We start from the raw sequence: 25,059 nt of genomic DNA, 5'->3' as shown, positions 1-25,059 counted from the left end.
TATAGGGTTTCCTGCTCAGCAGGGACTCTGCTTCCTCCTCCCCCTCTGCCCTACTCCCTTCCTGTACTCTCTCTTAAAATAAAATTTTTAAAATGAAAAAGAAAAGAAAAGAAATATTGGTGATTGCTTAGGTAAATGGGGGAAGAGGGAAGAGAGAGATAAGTGAGGTGTCAGGCCTCAGTGAACAACCGAATGAATTACTGTGAAGTGACAGAAAAGACATGAGAGGAATCGTACTGTGTGTTGCTGATAATAGAGACTTGAACTCGGGCTGGTGTTCTAGAAAGCCCTAAGTTAAACCCTAATGACAGGATCCTTTCATTTTTTTCTCGGGAAGAAGACAAAGAGATTAAAGCCTGCAACTTCTTTAAGGCAAAATTCCAGACAGAATGCCCTATGGTGTATACGTTTTGGTAAATTAATTATTTGATACTAAACAAAATGTATTTTTATTGAAGAGCAATTTGAAACCCATCCTGAGCATATTGTATATGATTTGGCAACAGTGTAATAGACCATATGTCACAGAGATCTTGGAAAACTTTATTGGGAGATCAAATCTAAGCCATACTAAAAAAAAAAAAAAAAAAAAAAAGGCAGAGTGACAGAGTGCTTATTTGATTAGAATTTGGGGAAACAGACATATTTTGCTAGTGGGGATGCAAAGTGGTCTAAGCCATAAAGAAAGGAATTGGGTAATATTTAGCAAAGCTATATGTGCATCTCACTATGACCAAGAAATCACATTTCAAGGCGTTTGTTCCATAGATAAACTGCATATGAAATGATGTGCATACGAAACTGTTCGTTTTTAATAGCAAAAGCAACTGAAATACCTTCCAACCTTGGAATATGATGCAGCTTTAAAAAGGAACAAGCAAAGCTTTATTGTACATTGCAGTAGAGTGTTCTCCAAAATACATTAGAAAAAACAAGGTGCAAAAAAAAAAAAAAAAAAAAACCAAGGTGCAGATGTGTATAGTGTATCTTTTTTGTGTAGTAAAGGTTATGGGGATTCAAAATTAAATAACGGAATAATAAACTGAAAAACTAAAAACTGAGGAGGGAGAGGCCAGTGGGAGGAGGCAAAAGAGAAAGAAGTTAGATGTTCCTGAATAAGTCTTGTTTATAGCTTTGACTTTGGAACCATGTGCATATTTTAAAATATTTAAAAACAAAAGTAAAATTCAGTAATAAAGCAATCTCTAACAGTTAAACTGAAGGAAAAAACCCTATTTTGATTGATAGTGTAAACACAGGGAGAATAATAATAATTATTTTATCTTATTTTATTTTTTAATAATAATTATTTTAAATGACTTCAGAATATGGAATTTTGACTATATATTCCTCATGGGATGAATGCTAAGGACAAAAACATGCACAAAAAAATTTTTGCACTACATTCAACAGTCAGTCTTACCGTTATAATATGAAGTTATTTTGTATTCATGTTACTGTCTTGGGAACCAAAGTTTTAAGCAGAAGAGGAAAGAGATAGAAAAATAAAGTCAAAGAGATTTTAAGTAAAAATCCTATAAGTTTTAACTTAATTTGGGAATACAGTGTGAAATCATGATTTATTTTTCTCTAAAAATAGCACGTATTTCCTAGCTCTGTCCTTTGGAAATACCTAAAAACTGTAACAAGCAGTAGTGAACATTCGTAGGCTCCAGGTTGTCTTTTCCAAACTGTTTCCCCCATAAAGCAACCAGAGTTCCATGGGAAAACAGTACTTCCAGGTCCCGGGCAAGAAATGTACAAGATGGTCTTAGCACATCTTGCCTGAAAGCGATGAAGCGATACAGGATTACCAAGGCTTTATCAAAAGAACACACGAGCTTAATTGATGGGGCTTTCACTGGCCAAAGATGGGACAGTTAGAGCATGAAGAAAGAATTTGCCCTTTTAACTTATCTCATGCCTGACAGCTATTGTGCAGAGCTTTTCCGGACATACCTGGGTTCTTATGTTGCAGTTTAAGAGCATGTCTCCATTTTCCTGTTTTCATTTCTTTATTCTGGTGGTTACCAACCTCTGCAAGATAAGTTTTACATGCCTGAAGGTAGATTTTAAGGGTTATTTCTTCCTATACTTTTCAAAGTTAAAATTTCATTTTGAATTTAAGAATTTGTAGAGTAGGGATACCTGGGTGGCGCAGCGGTTTAGCGCCTTCCTTTGGCCCAGGGCGCGATCCTGGAGACCCAGGATCAAATCCCATGTCGGGCTCCCAGTGCATGGAGCCTGCTTCTCCCTCTGCCTGTGTCTCTGCCTCTCTCTCTCTCTCTCTGTGACTATCATAAATAAATAAAAATTAAAAAAAAAAAAAGAATTTGTAGAGTACACAGAGATAGCTATAATTTTTATATTCTAAATGGTTTAATATCAAGCCTTTTGCCAATAGGATCCTGAGATCAATACATATATATTACTGTTTTTCTGAAATTAAAAAAAACAGTAGTTAAAATTAATTATTGAAAAATAAGAGTACAAAGTAACAAAATCAGGGTGCATCAAATAAGAGGACATATGAAATTAAGAGACTATGAATGTTAGAATATATAATTGCTCAGTATTTATCCATTCATAAACACATCAATTAAGTACCTTTTGTTACACTTGTGTTAGGCTCTAGATAAAATATTTTTTAAAGGCATAATTAACAGCTTATGTAGAAACCACTTTTATTTCTCACTTTTAACCCTTACTAATTGAAGAGAAATAGGTTTGTACAAAATAAGACAACTGCCCATTATTATTCTAATCTTTGAGTTCTTTTGAGGCCTAGGTATCGTACCCATCTAGTTCTTCATAAGACTTGGTGTAGGTACCATAGCCTTGGGAAATTTTTCTTAAGTGCTAGTCCCTAGGTGGGGTTGGGAGCCTCTTCTCTGCTCTCATAGCAGTTTGTGGATTCTCTCAGTTCCTTTGGTATGCCTGAGTGTAGTGATTTGTTTAAATTTGTTTTCCTCTAGAATTGGACCTTCTTGAGAATAGGTGCCATGTCTTAATTAAACATTTTGTATTTCCAGTGCCTTATACAAGGTGATTCGTGAACAAATGAATGCATGCATGCCATCTTCAACTAGTCACTCATTTTGGAAAGTCTACTTAATATTAGTCTGAAGATTTTAAAAATCACTTCTCATAGACCTTAAATTTTCAAATAGTTAAGGATTCTGAATTATGTACATTATTATTTTGTTAACCAGTCTTAGTCTCTTTTTTTTTTTCTTTTTTGGATGACTTCTATTTTGAGACATGAAATGGTATAACTGGAAAGAGAGCTTATAGATCATCTAATTCTATCCCCTATTTGACAAATTAAAGAGGAGTTTGTATTAAAAAAAAATAAAGAGGAGTTTGTGGTTATAAAACAAGGTAGGCAGTGGCACAAATAAGACTCAGTTACATCTTAGACTCTGATTCCAGTATTATTTCCCTGTAGCAGGCTGTTTTTTAAAATGCTGTTAATGTTATAGTATTAGTATATAATAATACAATATCTATAGTAATAATACAATAATGTAATAATAGTAGCAGTAGTAATGATAATAGCTGTGCTATTATTTGAATTCCTAACTATAAAGTAGCTCTTTTACCTCTGTTTCATGCATGAGGAAAATAGAAACTTAGCAAAGACCAGCCACACAGCTAATATATAGCAGAATTACATTAATCCAAGTTGGTTTGTTTCTGTTTTCACTTTACTCTATTGTCCGATTTATGCATGGTACCTTTAAAAACAAAATACACAATTTAAAATTACTTGTTTGGGGGCTCCTGGGTGGCTCCGTGGTTGAGCATCTGCCTTGGGCTCAGAGCGAGATCCCCGGGTCCTGGGATCCAGTCCCACATCGGGCTTCCTGTAGGGAGCCTGCTTCTCCTTCTGCCTGTGTCTCTGCCTCTCTCTCTCTCTCTGTCTCATGAATAAATAAATAAAATCTTAAAAAATTACTTGTTTGGAACAGTACAAAAATCTTTTTTTTTTTTTATAAATTAATTTTTATTGGTGTTCAATTTACCAACATACAGAATAACACCCAGTGCTCATCCCGTCAAGTGTACCCCTCAGTGCCCGTCACCCATTCACCCCCACCCCCCACCCTCCTCCCCCTCCACCACCCCCAGTTCATTTCCCAGAGTTAGGAGTCTCTATGTTCTGTCTCCCTTTCTGATATTTCTCACACATTTCTGGAACAGTACAAAAATCTTAACCTTGTTTCCTAACCAGAAAGGTGTGAATTAGGACTAAAAAAAAAAAAAAAAAAAAAAAACTCTGTGGTCCCCAGGAGCTCTAAATATCCTTTGATAATGAATATAATCAGGCACTTTGTCCATCAACGGTTTAGTGCCGTCTTTAGCCCAGGTTGTGATCCTGGAGACCCGGGATTTCGAGTCCCACGTCTGGCTCCCTGCATGGAGCCTGCTTCTCCCTCTGCCGTGCCTCTGCCTCTCTGTGTCTCTCATGAATAAACAAATAAAATCTTAAAAAAAAGGGGGGGGGGAATAAAGGGGAAAGGAGAGCAAATAGGAAATATCAATGAGGGTGACAGCACATGAGAGACCCCTAACTCTGGGAAACGAACAAGGGGTGGTGGAAGGGGGAATGGGCAGGGGAATGGGGTGACTGGGTGATGGGCACTGAGGGGGGCACTTGATGGGATGAGCACTGGGTGTTACGCTGTATGTTGGCAAATCGAACTCCAATAATAAAATATACCAAAAAAAAAGATATTTGCATGCTTAATGTTGATCTAAAAATTAAGCTTGGAATTTCCCCTAAACTCTGACTACTAGGACTTCTTTTTTCATTACTGATTTCTTTCTCTTCTTATGTCAGGCTTTCCATAGGACTTTCAAAAACTGTGAAGTCAGCAATGAAATGGAAAGTCTAGTAGTACTTATTGCAGCATGGGGCTGTAGCTCAGTAAAGAAAGAAACTTACTCTCACAATTGATCTCCCAATGTAAAATGTACCTTTAGTAAATATCCACAGAACAGGGTAAAGCTGCATTCCTATAATCATTAGATTTTCTCTAAATGATCTCAAATGTCATTCATCTTAGTTTTCTGTCATATGTTATTTACTGAATTCAGTTCCTGAAAAATAACTATGTTTCAAGTGTAGTTTCTAATGTAAACCTCACATATGCTTTACTCTGTGGTGAATACTAAGAATGCCCTTGCAGGAGTTTTAGAAGATACCTTACTGAAATTATTCAAGAAATTCACAATTGAACAGGAAAAAACTTGGATCTGGATCCAAGAGACCAAATCTAATTTACATTTGTTCTTTTATAGCCATACCTTACATTTAAGAAATGGAAAATGTGACTAGGAAAAAAACATAATTTTGGTGAGAGACATTGTACATTAAAACCTTTATTGAGTAAAAATCATTTTACTAAACCAAAACTCATTCTTGAGTTGAATATTGTTTATAGATTTTTATTGAGACATGCAGTAGATTTTTAATAACTAGTAGGTAGCACAAATAAGACACAAAGTTTTTGATTTCCAGGAATCTTTTGGGTTGACCTTTATTGCTAACCTGCTGATGCATGATCCTTAATTATTAATAGTCAGAACACTTGGAAGCTGCTGGACAATTGTTCTTTAGGAAATTGTTCCATTGTATTTAGCAGAGGGAGTTTTTTAGCTGTGAGTTTTGGTGATATTCAATTAACCATTAAGCACCGTTCCCCAGTTGTAAGGATTTCTGGTAATTTTTGGTGTTTTTTTTTTTTTAATTAGTGTAATTTTCCATCACTAGTGTCATAGTGTTAATTTTTATTCATTACCTGATAGTACTTGAGAAGTAGGACAAAGCAAGACACCTCTCTAAATTTTGTAGTGAGTCTGTTTAGAACCTAAAATGGGCATTTCTTTGGAGAATTTTCTTTTGGGAGAAATGTTTTCTGCTTGATTTTAATTCTATAATCGTACTTATAGATTTAAAAATATATTTCTAAGTATTTCTTATTGTACATCAAGAAGCATGAATTAAGAAATAGCTTATCGATCAAAGTTCACTGTCTTTTGGTTGTCTATTCTTAGATAGCTATATTAATGATAATTATACATAGTCTGACATAAGTAATCCTAATAGTTTATGTCTCTCTTAACAGATTTTATTAAACAAAGAAGAGCAGGACTGAATGAATTCATTCAGAACTTAGTTAGGTATCCAGAACTTTACAACCAGTAAGTAATTTTCATTGTGTTTTGAAGAGGTACTGAAACCAAATCTAAGAATATTGAATAAGCTACTGATAATAGATTTTATATGTTCTATGGAATGTTACTGTGCTATATATGTTTGTAAAATCCGCAAGCAGTTTTCTTCTGATCTTCTTAATCTCCTTTTCCCTCCATCAACTCATGGCCTTAGTTATTTTCTTCCTTTTGTACCTGTATTAGTTTTGTAGATCAAACTTGGAAGAACTTTGCATAATACACAGTTAAGACATTTTTCTAATTATATTTGAAAAGCATTTGTTAAATCACTATGTTGTATACCTGAAACTAGTATTTAATTGTCTGTTAAATAACTGGGATTTAAATGAAAACTTTTTTTTGAAGCATTTATTAAGTACTTGTTATATGTATTGGTAATATAAAGAGAACCTTCCAGAAGAACAGGCTCCCAGTTGAGTGTGAGAAACAGGCATATAAACAAGCAATTAAAGGTAGGAAAGTTTTATGAAAGAGGTGCTAGAAGATAGCAGAGAAAAATGTGAACAGCTTTCCTTGGGAGAAAGTCAAGCAAGGCTTCCTGGTATTTAAAGGATGTGCAGTTGTTCAGGAAAAGATAGGGAGAGTGTCCAGGCAAAAGGGGCAGTACAATGTAACAATCTGTAAGAAGTCTAACATGTTCAAGACACTTAAGTTTTGACATTTTATGGTGACTAGACTACAGAGTAGGTTTTCAGAAAGGAGATGAGGCTGAAGGAATTGGCAAGGGTCTTGCACACATGCCACTGCTTCTTGTTCCACCACTTCTTGACCCAAATGGGGTCTCCAGGCTTTCTCAACACAGCATTGCAGGCATCCACTGAGCATGAAAGTGCTTTCCCGCCCCTGTGTGTATCTCATGTTAATAAGCCAGAAGATTGGGGCATCTCAGATACGGGAATGTACAGGTAGAGCCATCGTTTTACATGTGTTTTCATTTTTTAGTCTGGTAATGAGTTCATGGATATTCATTATTATGATGTAGATTTTAAATTTACGTCTATATTACTTAACATTGTTTTGTTTATATAAAGTGTTCTTGGAAGAAATAAAGAGGATAGAGTAAACTATGTGGGGAGCTTTTCTATAATTATGTAGATATGAAGGTTGCCTTATGGACAGTGATGCATCTTTAATATTCTTTTCAGAATCACAGCACTGGAGGACTGTATTTTTTAGCAGTTCTAAAACCAGTGACTACCAATTTGTGTAGTTCTTCACAGTGTAATTATTGAGGGCTTCTATCATTCTGAGTAAGTCCTCTGACCTCCTTTTTTTAATTTAATGTAACTTACTAAATTAGTAAAATACTAGACCTGGACCTCCTCCAGCCAAGGTCTCCTGCCCATTGCTTTAGATTTTCCCTAATGCTCACAAGTAGGACAAGGGTCAGGAAGAAGCACAGCACTTGTGGTAGCTCTGGGATTAGCCAGTGCATTGAGGAGCAGGTGCCTCTCTATTCTGGGCCTTCAGCAGGTAACAAACACACACAAAATCAGGGAAGATCCTTGAACTCAGAGTTTGTACATCTGCTCTTTTCCTTAGCAAAGAGACTTTTGTGATTTGGCTCTCTGTATGATTATTTTTTAAACATTATGTCTTTTCCCTAGGACAGATTCTAGGTCTTTAGCTTAGATCTACACCCTAACCTCTAATTTTTGCTGTCTGCACTTGAGATCACTAAAGATTGGTGGGTTAGTGGCTTGTTTGAAATATAGTTCATACATTGGGAGGCCAAATTTGTCTTCTTTGATGGAGCCTCACATGGAATAAGTATAGAACGAGTGGTGGTGATGGTGGTGATTATTTCACCCAGCATTTTGAAGTGTTAGAACCTCTACCACTATATATTAAATTCTAAATGTTTATTCTGGATCTGTAACATTTTAAAGATGTTATATTTTGTGTTAAAAGCAATTTGGTTAACTTTAACATTATACTATAAAATACACAATTCTTAAAACCTAATGGATTTTTTTGTACATATATATACCCTACAACTGCCATCATTCCATTCAAGGTAGAGGACATTTAAAGAATTCCAAAAATAAATACCCAGGGATTTTTTCAAATTTAATTTTTCACTGCCATCATCTTGATGTTAACAGAGCTTTGTTAATTTTCATACTTCTCATTTATACATCAAATTATAAAATAGTACAAATTTAAGAGAGCAAGAAGAAGCCAATCATCAAGTATACTGTGAACACCTACTGTGTGCCTGTTACTTCTGTGTCAGGGAAATGTACTTTAAAAATACTTAATGGGGTGCCTAGCTAGCTCAGTCGGTGGAGCATGTGGCTCTTGATCTTGGGTTGGGAGTTTGAGCCCCATGGTGGGTGTAGAGATTACTTAAAAATAAAAATCTTAAAATACCTTTACTTATTCTACAACAACTTTATTAGAATTTATTTTTTAAATTATCTTAAAACTAGAATAAGATGGCTTAATATTTATTTCTCTAATTTCTAGATTTAAAAAAAGTTTTCTGAGCATATTGGCAGTGCATGATATAAAGTAAAACAATGACAAATTTGGTCTTTTTTTTAAAGATTTTATTTTTTTATTTATTCATGAGGCACGGAAGAGAGGCAGAGACACAGGCAGAGGGAGAAGCAGGTTCCTTGCAGGGAGCCCAATGCATGACCCAATCCCAGGACCCCAGGATCACGCCCTGAGCCAAAGGCAGACGCTCAGCCACTGAGCCACCCAGGTGTCCCAGACAAATTTGACTTATTAAAAACTTTTGAACCCCAGAAATCACAAGTGAAATTAAAAACCAAAAATGTAAAAAAAGAATGTAGGAAAAGCTTCCCATAGTAAAGGACAATCGATAAAATAATGTAGAAGGAGCTTGTGCAGATAGTACACATGACACCAAAACAAATGGACAAAGCATATTAATGATTTATAAAAGAGGAGATACAAGTGACTGTCAGAGAAACTGAACATTTCTTTATTTAAGAAATGCAAATGGGAGTAAAATACCTTATTTTAGCTTTATTGAGGTATAGCATATACAGAAAAGAGCACAAATCATATTACACAGCTTAATGAACTATGAGAAAATGAACACACCTGAGTTGCCCTCCCTGAGGCCAGGAACTAGAACATTACCAGAACACTTGACACCCCTCACATGCCTCTTTACCATCTGTATTCCTTCCCTCCTCTTCAAAGGTTAACTATTCTCCTGATTTTTAGCAGGAAAGATTAATGTCCCATTGTTGTACTTTATAATAAATGGTATCATACAATATGTATTCTCTATCTGGTTTGTTTTCAACCATGTGAGTCATTTATGTTGTTGCATATAGCTATAAATTGTTGATTTCCATGGCTGTATAGCATCCCATTGTATGAATATACTCATTTATCCATTTTACAGCTGATGCACATTTGAGTTAGTTTTATTTTGTTATAAATAATGTTGCCGGGGATCCCTGGGTGGCGCAGTGGTTTAGCGCCGGTCTTTGGCCCAGGGCGCGATCCTGGAGACCCGGGATCGAATCCCACATCAGGCTCCCGGTGCATGGAGCCTGCTTCTCCCTCTGCCTGTGTCTCTGCCTCTCTCTCTCTCTGTGACTGTCATAAATAAATTAAAAAAAAAAAATAATGTTGCCATTAACATCTTTTCGTGCATAACATTTCTGATATATTTGGAGTAGAACTTCTAGGTTATAAGGTATTATATGCTTAACCTTACAGGATAATGTTAATGTTTTCCAAAGTGATTGTAGCAAATAATACTTCCACTATCCATGTCTGAGATTGCACTGCTCACCTCACCAACACTTAGTATTGTTAGACTCTTCCATTTCAGCCGTTCTGGTGAGTGGATTGTGGTATCTTACTGTTGCTTTAATTTGTATTTCACTAATTACTAATAAAGTGGAGTGTCTTTTCTTTAAATTATTACTTTTCACTTATTAAATTGTTAAGAGTTTTATGAGCTAATATTTAATGCTAACCAGAACTGGAGAGAGTCTTCAGGATGTTCATGTACTGCTGGAAGATAATGGAATTAGTATAACCTCTCTAAAAATCACATTAACAAACTGTATTTAAAGCTTGAAAATGGTTTATAATTCAGACCAAATAAGTTTATTTTTAAAAACCCATAGTGAAAATAATAAATGTAGTTCTAATGGTATGCAGAAGGATTACCAATTGCAACATTATTTGTAGCAGTGAAACTTGTACAGTAGAAAGTTGGAGGCCATCTACATATCCTAAAGCAAGGGAGTCATTGAGTGACATTTAGTGCATTCTTATCATACAACATCATACATTTATCATAAGTGACTGCTTACAAGGAATTTTTAACAACATGGGGAAATGTTTATGGTGTAATTTTTTAGGTGAAAAACAGTAAAATAAAAATAACTTATATACAGGATGGTCTTACAGTGCAGGAAGAAGATTTGAAATAAAATACCACCAAGATAAGTAATAGTTGCCTCATGGTGGTAAGATTGAAGATCCTCACCCTCACCTTTAAAAAAAATTTTTATTGAGATAAAATTCACATAAATATCATTCACCCTTTTAACTATTTTTAAAGTATTCAATTCAGTGGTATTTAATATAATTACATTGTTGTACAGCCATCACAACTATCCCATTCTATTCCTCGAAGTCTAATCTAACATTAACATGACTCCAAAGTGACTACAGTTGACCCTTGAACAACACGGGTTTGAACTGTGCAGGTCCACTTATGCATGGCTTATTTTTTGATAAATGCAGTACTGTAAATGTGTTTTCTCTTAAGATTTTCTTAATAACATTTTATATTGTAAGAATGCAGTATATAATACATATGACACAAAATATGTGTCAATCAACTATGTTATTGGTCAGGCTTCAGGCAAACAGTAGGCTGTTAGTTAAATTTGGGGGGAATCAAAAGTTATACATGGATTTTCAGCTACATGAGGCATTGGTGCCTCTAATCCCCACATTGTTTAAGAGTCAACTGTATTTTTTAATTTCTCCCTTCTTCCAACCCTTGGCAACTACTAATCTACTTTTATGTCACTATGGATTTGCCTATTCTGGACATTTCATATAAGTGGAGTCATATATGGGATGCCTGGGTGTCTCGGCGGTTGAGTGTCTGCCTTTGGCTCAGGCGTGATCCTGGAGTCTTGGGATCAAGTCTTGCATTGGGCTTCCTGCATGGAGTCTGCTTCTCCCTCTGCCTTTGTCTCTGCCTCTCCCTGTGTGTCTTTCATGAATAAATAAATACAATCTAAAAAAAAAAAAGTGGAGTCATACAATATGTGACCTTTTTTTATTTTAGAACATTGTTTTTGAGGTCACCATGGAGGATCATGTGTCAGTACTTCCTTTTTAAGACTGAATAATATTTCTTTGTATGAATATGCTAAATCTTGTTTGTCCATTCATCAGTTGGTGAACATTTGGGTTGTTTCTACTTTTTGACTATTGTAAATAATGCTGCTGGGAACATTTGTTTTGAGTTTTTGTGTGAATATGTTTTTATTTTTCTTGGGTACATACCTAGGAATGGAATTGCTTAGTCATATGGAAATTCCATGTTGAACATTTTGAGGAACTGCCAAACTGTTTCTCACAGTGACTGCACTATTTTATGTGCTTACCAGCCCCTAGTGTTTTTAAAAATTATTTTTCATCTTTCTGAAATTTTTACAATGAATTTTACTTAATTATTAAGAACAATCTGAGGAAGAGGTACCTCAAACACAGAGATTAAATCATCCCTCAGCATCATCATTAATGCCATCCTGTCAGTGCATTCGTGCATTAAGTCTCCTCTTGTAGTTTAGTCCCATTTTTTTTCCACTTCATCTTTGATCTTCATATGTGTATGAAGATCATCCCTCCTCTTCATCCCTCCTGTTAATACTCATTTTAATATATTTGTTATATGTCCTTGGAATTTGTATTTTGGGTGTTGCTTCACATCTGTGAGTATGTAATAAATATACAAAAATGATACTGTGCTATACAGTGTTTTGTTTCTGGTTCTTTTTTTTTAAATATTTTATTTATTTATTCATGAGAGAGAGAGAGGCGGAGACATAGGCAGAGGGAGAAACAGGTTCCACGCAGGGAGCCTGATGTGGGACCCAATCCCGGGACTCCAGGATCATGCCCTGGGCTGAAGGCAGGTGCTAAACCGCTGAGCCACCTAGGCGTCCCTTGTTTTTGACTCTTGAGTGCAATTCTTTGTGGGCATCAACTGTATCTTTCTTACTAATTTCTCTAGTGGTAGATGCCTATTTTGCTTCTAATTCAGTACTATAGAGAAAGTTGGAATGAGTGTCTTAGTTATGGGTCTTTCACTGAACCCTGCAGATAATTTTTTTGTAGTTTATTCGTATTCGTAGAACTGGAATTCGTAGGACTGGAATTTGTAGAATAGGAAAAAAACATACACAGTTTCACCAAATATTGCCAAATTCCTTTTCAGAAAAGTTACCTCATTTTACATTCTTACTAGCAATGGATGAGGGTGTGTCTCCTCCTATATTCCTAACCAACTTCTGGTATTACCTTTCTGATTTTTCCGGTTAATGAACATAAAGTGGTATATCATTGGTGTTTTAATTTGTATTTGATTATTAGTTAAGCTAGACATCTTCCTAGGGTTTTTCTTTATGAACTGCCTTGTTTGTATCTTTGACCATTTGTCTGTTGGATTCCCTATTTTTAAAAAACTAATCAGCTTGTTCCTTTTATAATAATATTGATGGATTGTATTGGCTTTCATGCTGTTAATGCTACTATGGTTATTTTCATTTTAAAATGGAGAAAAGCTATAGAAATGCTTTCAAGGTCATAATAAAGTTAATTTTTGTTTTTAGTCCAGACGTCAGAACATTTCTTCAAATGGACAGTCCAAAACATCAGTCAGATCCATCTGAAGATGAGGATGAAAGAAGTACTCAGAAGGTAGTAGGAGGGATTGTATTTTTTAATAGAAAAACTACTATTCCCCAAAGATGAAATTACTGGCATCTTTAGGGCAACATTTACTTAAAATGATGTAATTTCATCAATTATAAATTTTCTACTCTCTAGAATACATAAAGACAAATGTGTACACCTCTTATAATTACTGTTTCTTTCAAAATTTATAAATGAGTACTTTTATGATAAAAAGTAAGTTATGTTAGTATTTAGTAGGAAGAGTAGTAGAAAGTTTAGTTAGTAGAAAGTTTTGAAAATTGATATATTACTTCCTTATCACTAATCAGACCAGTAATTTTTAACATTTTAGTAATTTTCTTTCTATTCTTCTCTTAATATATAAGGATTTTTAAGTTACCTGATTTTAATTGTACAGCATATATAATTATATATTCTACTCTCTTCACTTTACATCTTAATTTTTTGTCATTATGTATCTTCATAATCATTAACATACTTAAACTATTATTTTGAATTTTGGCCAGCAGGAAAGGCCTTTTCAACCAGAATGTTAATTTAATACTTCTTCCTCTACATAGCCAGGTTTTTTGGTGCAGAACAGTCAATACACATGTGCCAGTTGGCATCAACTGTTTTATTCCTATAGGTATACACACATAATCAGTATGTGTTCCAAATCAAGAATAGGATATTCTTATTTTTTTAAATCAATTGTAATAACACATAAATAAATATAATAAGCTGTGGCTTATTATAAAGATGTTTTTAGCATTTACTTTAGAAAGTGATGTGAGAAAGATAAATTGCAATAACTTAACCCAGAGAATTATTATTTAGCGATTAAAATTATAATGAAAAATGTAAATAAACATGGGTAACACCTTTATAATTAAAAAGTGATGAAAACTAGATATAAATGTTTGGTTAATATATACATGAAAATCAGAGGTGTTAGGTTGAAGTGTATTTTTGTCTTTATAATGTCTTATTTTGTCATGGTTCTGTTTTTGTGATTTGAAAGATAATATGAATCAGAATATTATGTCCCACAGCTAAAATCTTTATTTGGAGAATAGTCCTATTCCTTTTTTGCAGCTACTATAAAGTAGTAATTTTCCTTCTCTGATATCATAAGAGGGTTTCCAGTAGAGAACTGATACATCTTTTCCATTTGTGATATGATCCATAAAAGAATATTTTAATTTTATATCTGTGCATCATGTCAAAAGAGAAACAAACTGGGACAGAATTCGTAATAAATAAGGCATAAAAAGGAAAAACATTTGTGTAAAAATATCACACAAATGGATTTTTGAAAAAAAGAATATTTAAGACCCCAGTAGGTTAAAAGAAAAGGAGCATGAAGAAATACTGTTAGTGAACAGATGGGAGAATGTTCAACCTCAATGCCAATAGCAAGTGAAATTTGTATAAAAGAGATTTTTTTTCTGACAAATTAACAAAAATTTAAGTAGATAAAATACTTTAGGACTGATAAGGGTTAAAGCACAGTAGGCACCCTCGGGTTTTCCTGGCATTGCTGTAATTTTATGCAACTCTTTTGGAAAGCAATTTGGCAATGTGTACCAAACATGAAAATATTCAAGTCATTTAGGAGTTGATGCAAATGAAATAATTCTTCACACAGGGAAAAAAAAAAGATACTCATTTTAGTACAGTTTATATGAAAAATTAGAATCAGTTTAAATTCATCAATCAAATAGTGTTTGTCCCCATATATTGTGTATTCTGAGATATTAATATTTTAAGTTTTGACATACTGTTACCTGAAATTAGTGTATAAAATTTTTATGCATATTTTCACAGTATGATACCAGTTTTTTAAAGCTACACAAAGACTATATGAAATTACTGTAATATTTGCAAAATCATCTGTCAATAAGGTTACAGATTTTTTAAAAGCATTTTCTTCTTGGTACTTTCCATGTTTTCCAACTATGAGAACATATTTTTCATTGAAAAAGATGAAATTATTTAAAAATATGTTAAAGAATAAAATGTATGTAACCCTGATTTTCCATATTTTGCTTGCTAATCATATTGAGAGTATATAGGTTTAGGTCATTTGAAAAATACCTTGCCTTGCCATAGGAGACAGCTGGTTTTGAAGAAAGAACCAGACTAATGAGAACTTCCCGAATTCTGGTTCCTGTTCTCTGCTGATTTTGGCCTTAGATCTGAATTTTATTTCCTGTCTCTTTTTTCATCCATAAAATCTGAAATTTGGACTAGGACCTCTTGCAGTTTTAAGATATGGATGAAAAGAATCTCTTCAGAAAAGAGAAAGAGCTGTGTTTTGCCTTACAGCTATAGCTTTTTTTTTTTTTTATTTTAAGATTTATTTGAGAGAGAGTGCATGTGAGAGAGAGGCAGAGGGAGAGAATCCCCGCTGGGTGCAGAGCCCAACCAATGGCTCCATCTCAAGACCTATGAGATCATGGGGATCCCTGGGTGGCTCAGCAGTTTAGCGCCTGCCTTTGGCCCAGGGCGCGATCCTGGAGTCCCGGGATCGAGTCCCATGTCAGGCTCCCGGCATGGAGCCTGCTTCTCCCTCCTCCTGTGTCTCTGCCTCTCTCTCTCTATGTCTATCATAAATAAATCTTAAAAAAAAAAAAAAGACCTATGAGATCATGACCTGACACATAACCGACTAAGCCACCCAGGCACCCTGCTGTAGCTATTTATTAAGGACTTCTAAGTGGATAACTAAATTAATAGCCAGAAAATACCTTTGAGGGCATCTAGATGTTTCAACTTTTTTAGAGAGAGAAAGCAGCCAAAATAAATCAGGAAACTTATGTTTTTGGTTAGTGTTCACTGTTAATAAATTATATCTCGCCCTCAGTTTACTATTTAGATGTAATTTTTAAAAATAGAGTAAAAGGTTATCTAATTATATCTCCCAGTAATTTCCATTATCATTTCAGAAATGTGCTCTATTAGGAAAATCATTGCTATGTATTGAAATCTTCCTACATAATGGTGTGATTTAGGGCACAAGTTGTCCTATTGTTAAATCCATGCTTACTGAATCATCTTCCTTCATTTATATAAGAAAGTTAGTTAGTTGCATGGAAAAGTGATCCAGTTTTGAGGGGCCTAGGTGGCTTAGTCAGTTGAACAGCTGGCTCTTAGTTTTGGCTCAGGTCATGATCTCGAGTCGTGGGATTGCCCTGCATGGGGCTCCTCACTCAGTGGAGAGTCTGCGTGAAGATTCTGTCCCTCTGCCCCTGCCTCTGCTCACTCTCTCGTCCCTTCCCTCTCTCTCTGAAATAAATCTTTAAAAAAAGAGAAAAAGTAATCCGTAAGTTTTCTGCACATTCATTAAAAGATAAACGTATCAGAATTGTAACTTAGTTTGCTTATTTTATCAGATTCTCTGGAACACTATAATATATAAGTAGAAAAGATTATTCCATGTTAAAATTATGGCACAAGATAAATCTAATTTCATGAACCGGATTTTTAACATATTTTTTTTTGTCTTGTGCTAGATTGTATGGTTCTATTTCTGTCTTCTGGGGACTGAAAATGTATTACTTGAAAGTTTTTTGTGTAAAGATATTGATTGGTAGGAAATAAATTTGTAAGTAAGAAGCTGGTGCCAGTATTATTTATAAGAAATGTATTATTATACTTAGGAATTTTTGCCCTTTATTTTTAAAAGTAGTTTGTATTCTAGAGGTTGTCTATAAGTTTCAAATGAATTTAAATGGAAATATATATGATATATGTCTCTAAGAAGAAATTGCTTAGATAAAATTTTTTGGTTCTGATTAACCTAAAGAGAAAAATTCTTTAAAGCTTATTTTATATCTATAACTTATATGAAATGTAATTATATAGAGCTGTAGTAAAAGTATGCATATTTGGGATATATATAACTTTTAATTCTCTGTATGCATAAAGAATTTCAAAGGGAATTTATGTGAAGCAATTCACTTACACTTGGCTTTGCAAAAAGTGCTCACATTAATAGGATCACTAGATTAATCTTATGGGACTTGGGGTTAAATTTCTAGCTAATTAGTGAGCTAGAATCTATTTTAGGTTAAATTGCTTTTTGGCATAGTAGGTAAGTAAAGATTTGCTTCTAAATTAGTATTAGGGATCAAATTTACCATATTAATTATTGTAAAGAGAAAAGGCTATCTAAAATTTTTATTTGGGGCACCTGGGTGGCTTACTCAATTAAGTGTCTGCCTTTGGCTCAAGTCATGATCCCAGGGTCCTGGGATCGAGCCCCACGTTGGGTTCCCTATTCAGCAGGAAGCATGCTTCTCCCCCTCTCGCTCCCCCTGCTTGTGTTCTCTCTCTCTTTCTCTGTCAGATAAATAAAATCTTTAAAATAAAACGAAACAAAATAAAATTTTTATTTACCTACAGTGGTAGAATTAGAAAAACTCTCTTGTCTACATATATTTGATTTAGAAATAAGTCTGTCTCCTATAATTCAGTCAAGCATTTGCAGTCTTCATCATCTTAGTATCATTTGCATATCATAAAATTAATAAGCAATTATTTGAAAATTTTGAAAAAAAGACAGCCATTTACCAGCTTTTTAAATGTAGAAATGATCCTTCATAAATTGTGGTTTCTAAACCCACTTGTCCAAGGACCTTTCCCCAGTTTACTTCATTCATTTGACAACTTTGAGCTTCATTTCTGCCATATTTTTTCCTTAAAACTGCTCTTGAAATTTATCATAAAAATGAGTTTGTTTATATTGATTGTATGTTTCCAAATAACTTTCTGCATTTTTTAAGAATTAGGACTTCAGGTTTCTTTAATATGAAAATACATCCAATATCTGTGGTAGAATTATGTATATTTTATTTTCAGAAACATTCATTGACTGTTAACCTTTGAAGCTCCAATAAAAGTGTTACTGTTTTTTCCCCCATCCCAATAGCTACACTCTACCTCACAGAACATCAACCTGGGACCATCTGGAAATCCTCAGTAAGTTTGTTTCAGACATCCCCTAATTGAATTCTAGGAAGACCTTTTTTGTGACTATGCAAATATACACCAGTTTAATTACACCGGTTTAACTAGAATCCTATGAAATATAAGAACCACAGTTACACTGAATATAGTACCATCACATGCTTGCGTATTTTACTGCTCTAGCTTTGCATTACTGTAATAGAGCTCTGAGGAGTTTTTAAATCCATAATTTATTAATTGGGTTTTACTGTTCTGCCATTGTTATTTTTATGGTGTGTGTGTGTGTGTGTGTGTGTGTGTGTGTGTGTGTGTAACCAGGAGACCATATTTCTCGGGAGATCTTAAGTCCTGAGAGGTACTCTGACAAAAGTATCCATGCAGACCTAACAGATATTCTCTCTGGTGCTCAGTGTTATTGGTGAAACCCTAAGTGTCAGCCAGCTTGTTTCAGAGGAGTTGTGATGGACATGCTTAGCATCGTACAGGCTGTTAAACTTGCTCTGACCAGTTCCTCCCACAGTCCCATATTTGAGCACAGGGAAGACAGTTTGAGGAGCAGCAGAAATGGCAAATATAGACTCCATCTTGAGTGTCAACTCCCGCAGTTCATTAGAAGTGAATGCCTAGACTACAAATACAAAGGATTCCAAGGCCACTTCTTGGCTCAGTTTGAGGAGTGCCCTGACAGATTAGTGGTATCTGCCGTGAAGAAAAAGTATAGTGTTGCCATCCTTATGTATAATTATTCTTTTTCAGGTTCATTGGACTCATTCTGAAGTAGTCTGTCTTTTATCCCAGGACATTATGTTTCCCTCACTCCTTTGGTCCACTTAGTGAGTAGACAGTTGAGAAATGGCTCAGGGATTGGGTGCTGGGAGACTACAACATTGCAGTAAGGTAGAAAAACTGGGAATGCAATGTCACAAAATCAGTTGAAGGAAAGTGTGTCAAGGGAGGAGTAATTAACTCCGTTAATGTTGCTGGTAAAGCAGATAATTGTTGAGAATTGACCACCGGATTTGACCTTTGTGAGCCATTTCAGTGGTGTGGTGGGTACAGACCCTGATAAGAAAGAGTTCAAGAGAGACCTAGAGGAGAGGACAGCAGGAATAGATAAAGAATTAAATCTCTTACTTGAGGAGTTCTGTTGCAAAGGAAAGCACAGAAATGGGGTGGTAGCTGAAAGGGAAGGTTTGGTCTTGAGCATGTTTTTCTGTTGTCATACACTAAGTTGGTCAGGCAGCACAGAAACAGAAACTTGCTTTCACTTAGAGTTCATCACTGACAGTTAACAGTGGGACCTTGGGTATTGCCTCAGTTAGCCTATTTACTATGTTTGAGGAATTTGCAAGATTTTTTGCTGTTACATTTATTTAAAAAAAATACTTAAGTGTCTCAGCATATCATTCAGGAGCAAAATAACTAGTCCAAAGAGCAGATTCTTGAAGAAGAAAAACACCTGAGTTAAGTTAAAGTTAATAATAAGTTAAGTATTTATCTCCCTAACCTTTACCTGTTATTATTTAACCTAGACCTTGTGTTACTCTCATGTTTGAATTGACTTTATTTTGATAATGAATTAAAGTAGATTTAAAGTCTAGGGGCACCTGGGTGACTCAGTCCAGTTGAGCATCTGCCATCAGCTCAGGTTGTGATCTCAGAGTTCTGGGATTGAGCCCCACATCGGCTTCCAGCTCAACAGGGAGTCTTGCTTCTCCCTCTCTCTCTCTGCTTCTCCCTCCCTCTTGTTGCATGCTCTCGTGTGTGCACATGTGCGCTCTCTCTCTCTCTCAAATAAATAAATAATCAATCCTTTTTTAAAAAATTAAAGGAAATTTAAAATCTAAATGGAGTCGTTCTCCTCTTCCTAGTCCAACTTAGGATTCAGTCTGTGTTGAAGGAAACAGCTCTTCTGTCTGTTTAGGCTCTGCTTTCTGCTGCAATGTGCTTTTGCCTACCTATAGCCAATGTCGTTTTTACCTGACAGGTTAATATAAATAAAAGGACAAAACTAGTGTTCCCTCTGGTTTCTCTACTGGATTTTCTGCATTACCATGTATGAGCAGAGAGGTCTTTTATCTGTAATGTACAGTAAGTGACGTATACATGTCAGAAGAATTGCCAGACGAGGCAGTCCTTGAAATATATTACTAATTTATATAATTATTCAGTGTCCTCATTAACAACATTGGTGAGTTTATGGTTAATAAAATTGATTTAAATAGAAACTATTTTGAGTTCAAAACAATATACAGGCATAGATACATCCTTTTTCCCAAAGAGACTATTATTAAAATCCCTCTTAAGCAGAACTTAACAAGACTTAAATAAAGTTATAAAATGTCTTATCAGAAAGTAGATGTTACTACTATTCATTATTAATCTATTTTATATTCAGAATGAGTTACTACCAGTGTGGAAGCTGGAGTCATCATGCTGAAATGCCTTGTGCTCAGCATTTACTTAGTAAAGAGTAGGTGCTAAGTAATGTTTAAAAGTTGACATCTTTCCAATTTCTAGGAAGCTAAATCTTGTCATTGTCCATTTATTTCAGTGCTAAACCAACAGACTTTGATTTCCTGAAAGTTATTGGAAAAGGCAGCTTTGGCAAGGTAAGAGTGTTTTTAATTTGCCATTCAGTAAATAAGTACCTAAGAAATGCATGCCTTATGTATTCCAGGCTTCAGGACTTATTGGTATGCAGGGTATGGAGTTACAATGCTTTTCTCTATCTTTGAAATACGTAGGGAGATAAGGCATCTACTTCAATTTTAACATAAAATTCATTTGTTCAAGTATTTATTGAGCCCCTCCGATGTGCCAAGCAGCATACTGGGTTCTGGTTAGAGAGTATTGAACAAAAATGATATAGTTACTGGAACACCTGGATGGCTCAGTGGTTGAGCATCTGCCTTCAGCTCAGGGCATGATCCCGGAATCCGGGATCGGGTCCTGCGTTAGGCTCCATGTGGGGGGCTGCTTCTCCCTCTGCCTATGTCTCTGCTTCTCTCTCTCTCTTTTTCCCTCTCTCTCTCTCTCTGTCTCTCATGAACAAATAAATCTTAAAAATAAAATTTAAAAAAATTTTAAAATGACATAGTTACTACCTTTGTGGTGCTTGTAACCTAGTAGAGAAAATAGCCAATTAAAAATATGCAGTCAAGGATAGCCCGGGTGGCTCAGTGGTTTAGCGCCGCCTTCAGCACAGGGCCTGATCCTGGAGACCCAGGATTGGGTCCCGCGTCGAGCTTCCTGCATGGAGCCTGTTTCTCCCTCTGCCTGTGTCTCTGCCTCTCTCTCTGTCTCTGTCTCTCATGAATAAATAAAAATAAAATCTTAAAAAAAAAAAAAACAACGCAGTCAGGGATGCCTGGGTGGCTCAGTGGTTGAGCACCTGCCTTTGGTGCAGGGCATGATCCTGGAGTCCCAGGATCGAGTCCCACATCCGGCTCCCTGCAAGGAGCCTGCTTCTCCCTCTGTCTATGTCTCTGCCTCTCCCTCTCTTTCTCTGTGTCTTTCATGAATAAATAAATAAAATCTTTTAAAAAAATGCAGTCAGCACTTGACGGGATGAGCACTGGGTGTTATATGTTGGCAAATCCGACTCTAATAAAAAATATATAATAAAAAATATGCAGTCAATTAAATAATTAAAAGCAGTAATGGGGATTGTGATATAAATAAAGAATAGCATGAAGTGATGGAGGACAGTAGGCAAGTGGCGGTGAAATTCCTCTTCAGATGGGTGTCCAAGGATGGCTTCTTTAAAGAGGTGCTGTTTAAGCTGAAGCTGGAAAAACAAAAATGAGCAGCTCTGAAAATAACAGTTGGGGAAAGAAAGGGATATGTGAAAACCCTGCTGTTCCTCATACAGTGAGTATCAGATGAATCCTATAATTTGATCATGTGGCCAAACCAGGGAAGGAGAATCTGCTTTAAGGCCAAAAGCATCATAGATGGAGTTACCAGAATCATCAGATAGATTTAAGTGATTTTTTGCATTACACTTCAATCTGTAGTGAAAATAAATATGCATGTGTTTAATTATAGTTTGCTGCATTTCTAGCTTTGGATATCTCTAGTTTGTTTTCTGAGTTCCCTGGATACCAGAAACTGTGACCATACATTTAAATCCACGTGTGTTAATTCAGCACACATATATTGGCTACCCACTACATGCTGGACATTGTACTAGTACAGCAACAGAAGGTTAGAGAGGGATACTGCACTCAAAATGCTCAGTTTGTTGGGATGTTAGAGATAATCTGTCATTAAAAACAAAACGTATTATGGGGGGGGGGGGCACCTGGGTGCCTCAGTAGTTGAGCGTCTGCCTTTGATTCAGGTCATGATCCCAGGGTCCTGGGATAGAGTCCCACATCAGGCTCCCTGGAGGAAGCCTGCTTGTCCCTCTACCTATGTCTCTGCCTCTCTCTCTCTCTCTCTCTCTCTCTCTCTCTCTCTCTCTGGGTGTGTGTGGCTCTCATGAATAAAATCTTAAAAAAAAAAAGTATTATCTTTTGGAAATTTCATGTTTAGATCTAGAGTCTACCAGAAATTGGTTCCTGGATATACTATGAAGTTGCAGGGTGTCACAGTTCATTTTTTCCCCTATTGATATCCAACTGATCCCACACAATTTATTGAAAAGACGGATCTTTTCCCACTGATCTATAGGGTGACCTGCATCATTTATCCATTGTCCATATATGCATGGATCTGCTTCTAGATTTTATGTTTTATATTTCTGTTTCGAGATTGTACATTTTGTTCCATTGTTCTACTGGACTGCAAAATAGCTTGATATCCAACAAAACAAGTCCTCCCTCTTTGTTCTTCAAGAGTCTTAGCCCTCTGCATATCTTTTTAAGTTTTAGAATTAGCATGCTAATTTCCACAAAATTCAGCTGGATTTTTTTTTTAAGATTTTATTTATTCATGAGACACACAGAGAGAGGTAGATACATAGGCAGAGGGAGTAGCAGGCTCCCCACAGGGAGCTCCATACAGGACTCAATGCCAGGACCCCTTCAGCCCTGTGCCGAAGGCAGATGCTCACCCACTGAGCCACCCAGGTGTCCCTCGGCTGGATTTTGATTGGGATTGCATTGAACTGCAGATCAATTTGGAAAGAGTTGTTACTTTTATATCACTGAGTCTTCTGTGACCATGGATTTTTTTTTTTTAATTTAGTTCATCTTTAATTTTTCTCAGTACTGTTTTATTGTCCTATATAGAGTTTTTACACATCTTTAATTAGATTTATTCCTGTGTGTTTCATTTTTTATGCTGTTGAAAACTGGTGATAATTATTGAAGCTAAATATATGCAATTACGTGCGTGACACATTGGTTCTACTTCTACCCATATATATATCCAACAGAAATACGTGCACATATGCACTAATTCATAAACAATCTAAATGTCTGTCAATTAAGGAATGGATTAAACTGTATAATGCAGTTTTTCACAGAACTAGAGGAAATAATCTTAAAACTTGTATGGAACCACAAAAGACCCTCAATAGCAAAAGCAGTCTTGAAAAAGAAAAAACTGAAGGTATCTCAATCCATATGTCAAGATATACTACATAGCTGTAGTCATCAAAACAGTGTGGTAGTGGCACAAAGATGACACATAAATCAATGGAACAGAATAGAAAGCCCAGAAATAAGCCCAACAATTATATGGTCAATTAATCTTCAACAAAGGAGGCAAGAATATGCATTGGGACAAAGTCTCCTCAACAAATGGTGTTGGGAATACTGGACAGCTGTATGCAAAAGAATGAAACTGGACCACATTCTTACACCATACAAAAAATAAATTTAAAATGGATTAAGACTTAATGTGAGACTTAAAACCTCCTAGAAGAGCATATACGCAGTAATTTCTGACATCAGCCAGAACAGTATTTTTCTAGATGTGTCTCTTGAGGTAATGGAAATAAAAACAAAAAGAAACTTTTGAATCTACATCAAAATAAAAAGTCTTTGCACAGCAAAGGAACTAATCAACAAAACAAAAATACAACCTACTAAATGGGAGAGAATTTTTTGCAAATGACATATTTGATACAGGGTTAGTATTCAAAATAAAGAACTTCTACAACTCAACACCAAACACCAAGTCATCCAAATAAAAAATGGGCAGAAGACATGAACAAACATTTCTCCAAAGAAGACATACAGATGGCTAACAGACATATGAAAAGATGCTTAACATCACTCATCATCAGGGAAATAATGCAAATCGAAACCACATTGATAGATCACCTTATAACTGTTAGAATGGCTAATGTAAGGATGTGGAGAAGAAGGAACCCTTATGCACTGATGCAGCCACTATAGAAAACAGTATGGAAGTTCCTCAAGAAATTAAAAGCAGAACTACTATATGATCCAGTAATTCTGCTATAGGGATTTACCCAAAGAATACAAAAACACTGATTGAGAAAGCTACACACACCACTATTGTTTATAAGCTAATAAAAAAGAATGATATCTTGCCATTTACAACAGAATGGGTGGATCTAGAGAGTATTATGCTAAGTGAGATAGGTTGGTCAGAGAGAGACAGATACTGTATGATTTCCTTCATATGTGAATTTAAGAAACAAGACAAATGAAAAAAGGAAAAAAGGACAAACCCAAGAAACAGACTCTTAGCTATGGAGAACAAACTGATGGTTACCAGAGGGGAAGTGGGTAAGGAGATGGGAGAATTAGATGAAGAGGATTAAGAGTAGTACACTTACCATTTAAAAAGGGGGGGGGCAGTCCCGGTGGCTTAGCGGTTTAGTGCTGCCTTCGGCCTGGGGCGCGATCCTAGAGACCCAGGATCAAGTCCCACTCCCACATCGGAGTCCATGCATGGAGCCTGCTTCTCCCTCTGCCTGTGTCTCTGCCTCTCTCTCTCTCTTTCTGTGTG

The 25,059-nt window shown here is 35.6% G+C and overlaps 1 protein-coding gene across 5 annotated transcripts in view; it reads left to right on the top strand.

The window, feature by feature from the left end:
• The window catches only part of SGK3 (serum/glucocorticoid regulated kinase family member 3), a 133,348-nt gene that overhangs the window by 83,645 nt on the left and 24,644 nt on the right, over window positions 1–25,059 (top strand). For all 5 annotated transcript variants that reach the window (XM_055318156.1, XM_055318158.1, XM_055318159.1 and 2 more), the window contains exons 5-8: window positions 6,132–6,207; window positions 13,092–13,179; window positions 18,092–18,141; window positions 20,684–20,741. In XM_055318156.1, the coding sequence (XP_055174131.1) occupies window positions 6,132–6,207; window positions 13,092–13,179; window positions 18,092–18,141; window positions 20,684–20,741 (272 nt within the window). The remainder of the gene's footprint in view (window positions 1–6,131; window positions 6,208–13,091; window positions 13,180–18,091; window positions 18,142–20,683; window positions 20,742–25,059) is intronic.

This window comes from Nyctereutes procyonoides, unplaced genomic scaffold (assembly GCF_905146905.1).
Source record: "Nyctereutes procyonoides isolate TBG_1078 unplaced genomic scaffold, NYPRO_anot_genome, whole genome shotgun sequence".
Classification (NCBI taxonomy): domain Eukaryota; kingdom Metazoa; phylum Chordata; class Mammalia; order Carnivora; family Canidae; genus Nyctereutes; species Nyctereutes procyonoides.
Note: the sequence above shows the minus strand (reverse complement) of the source record. Positions and strands in the feature narration are given on the sequence as shown.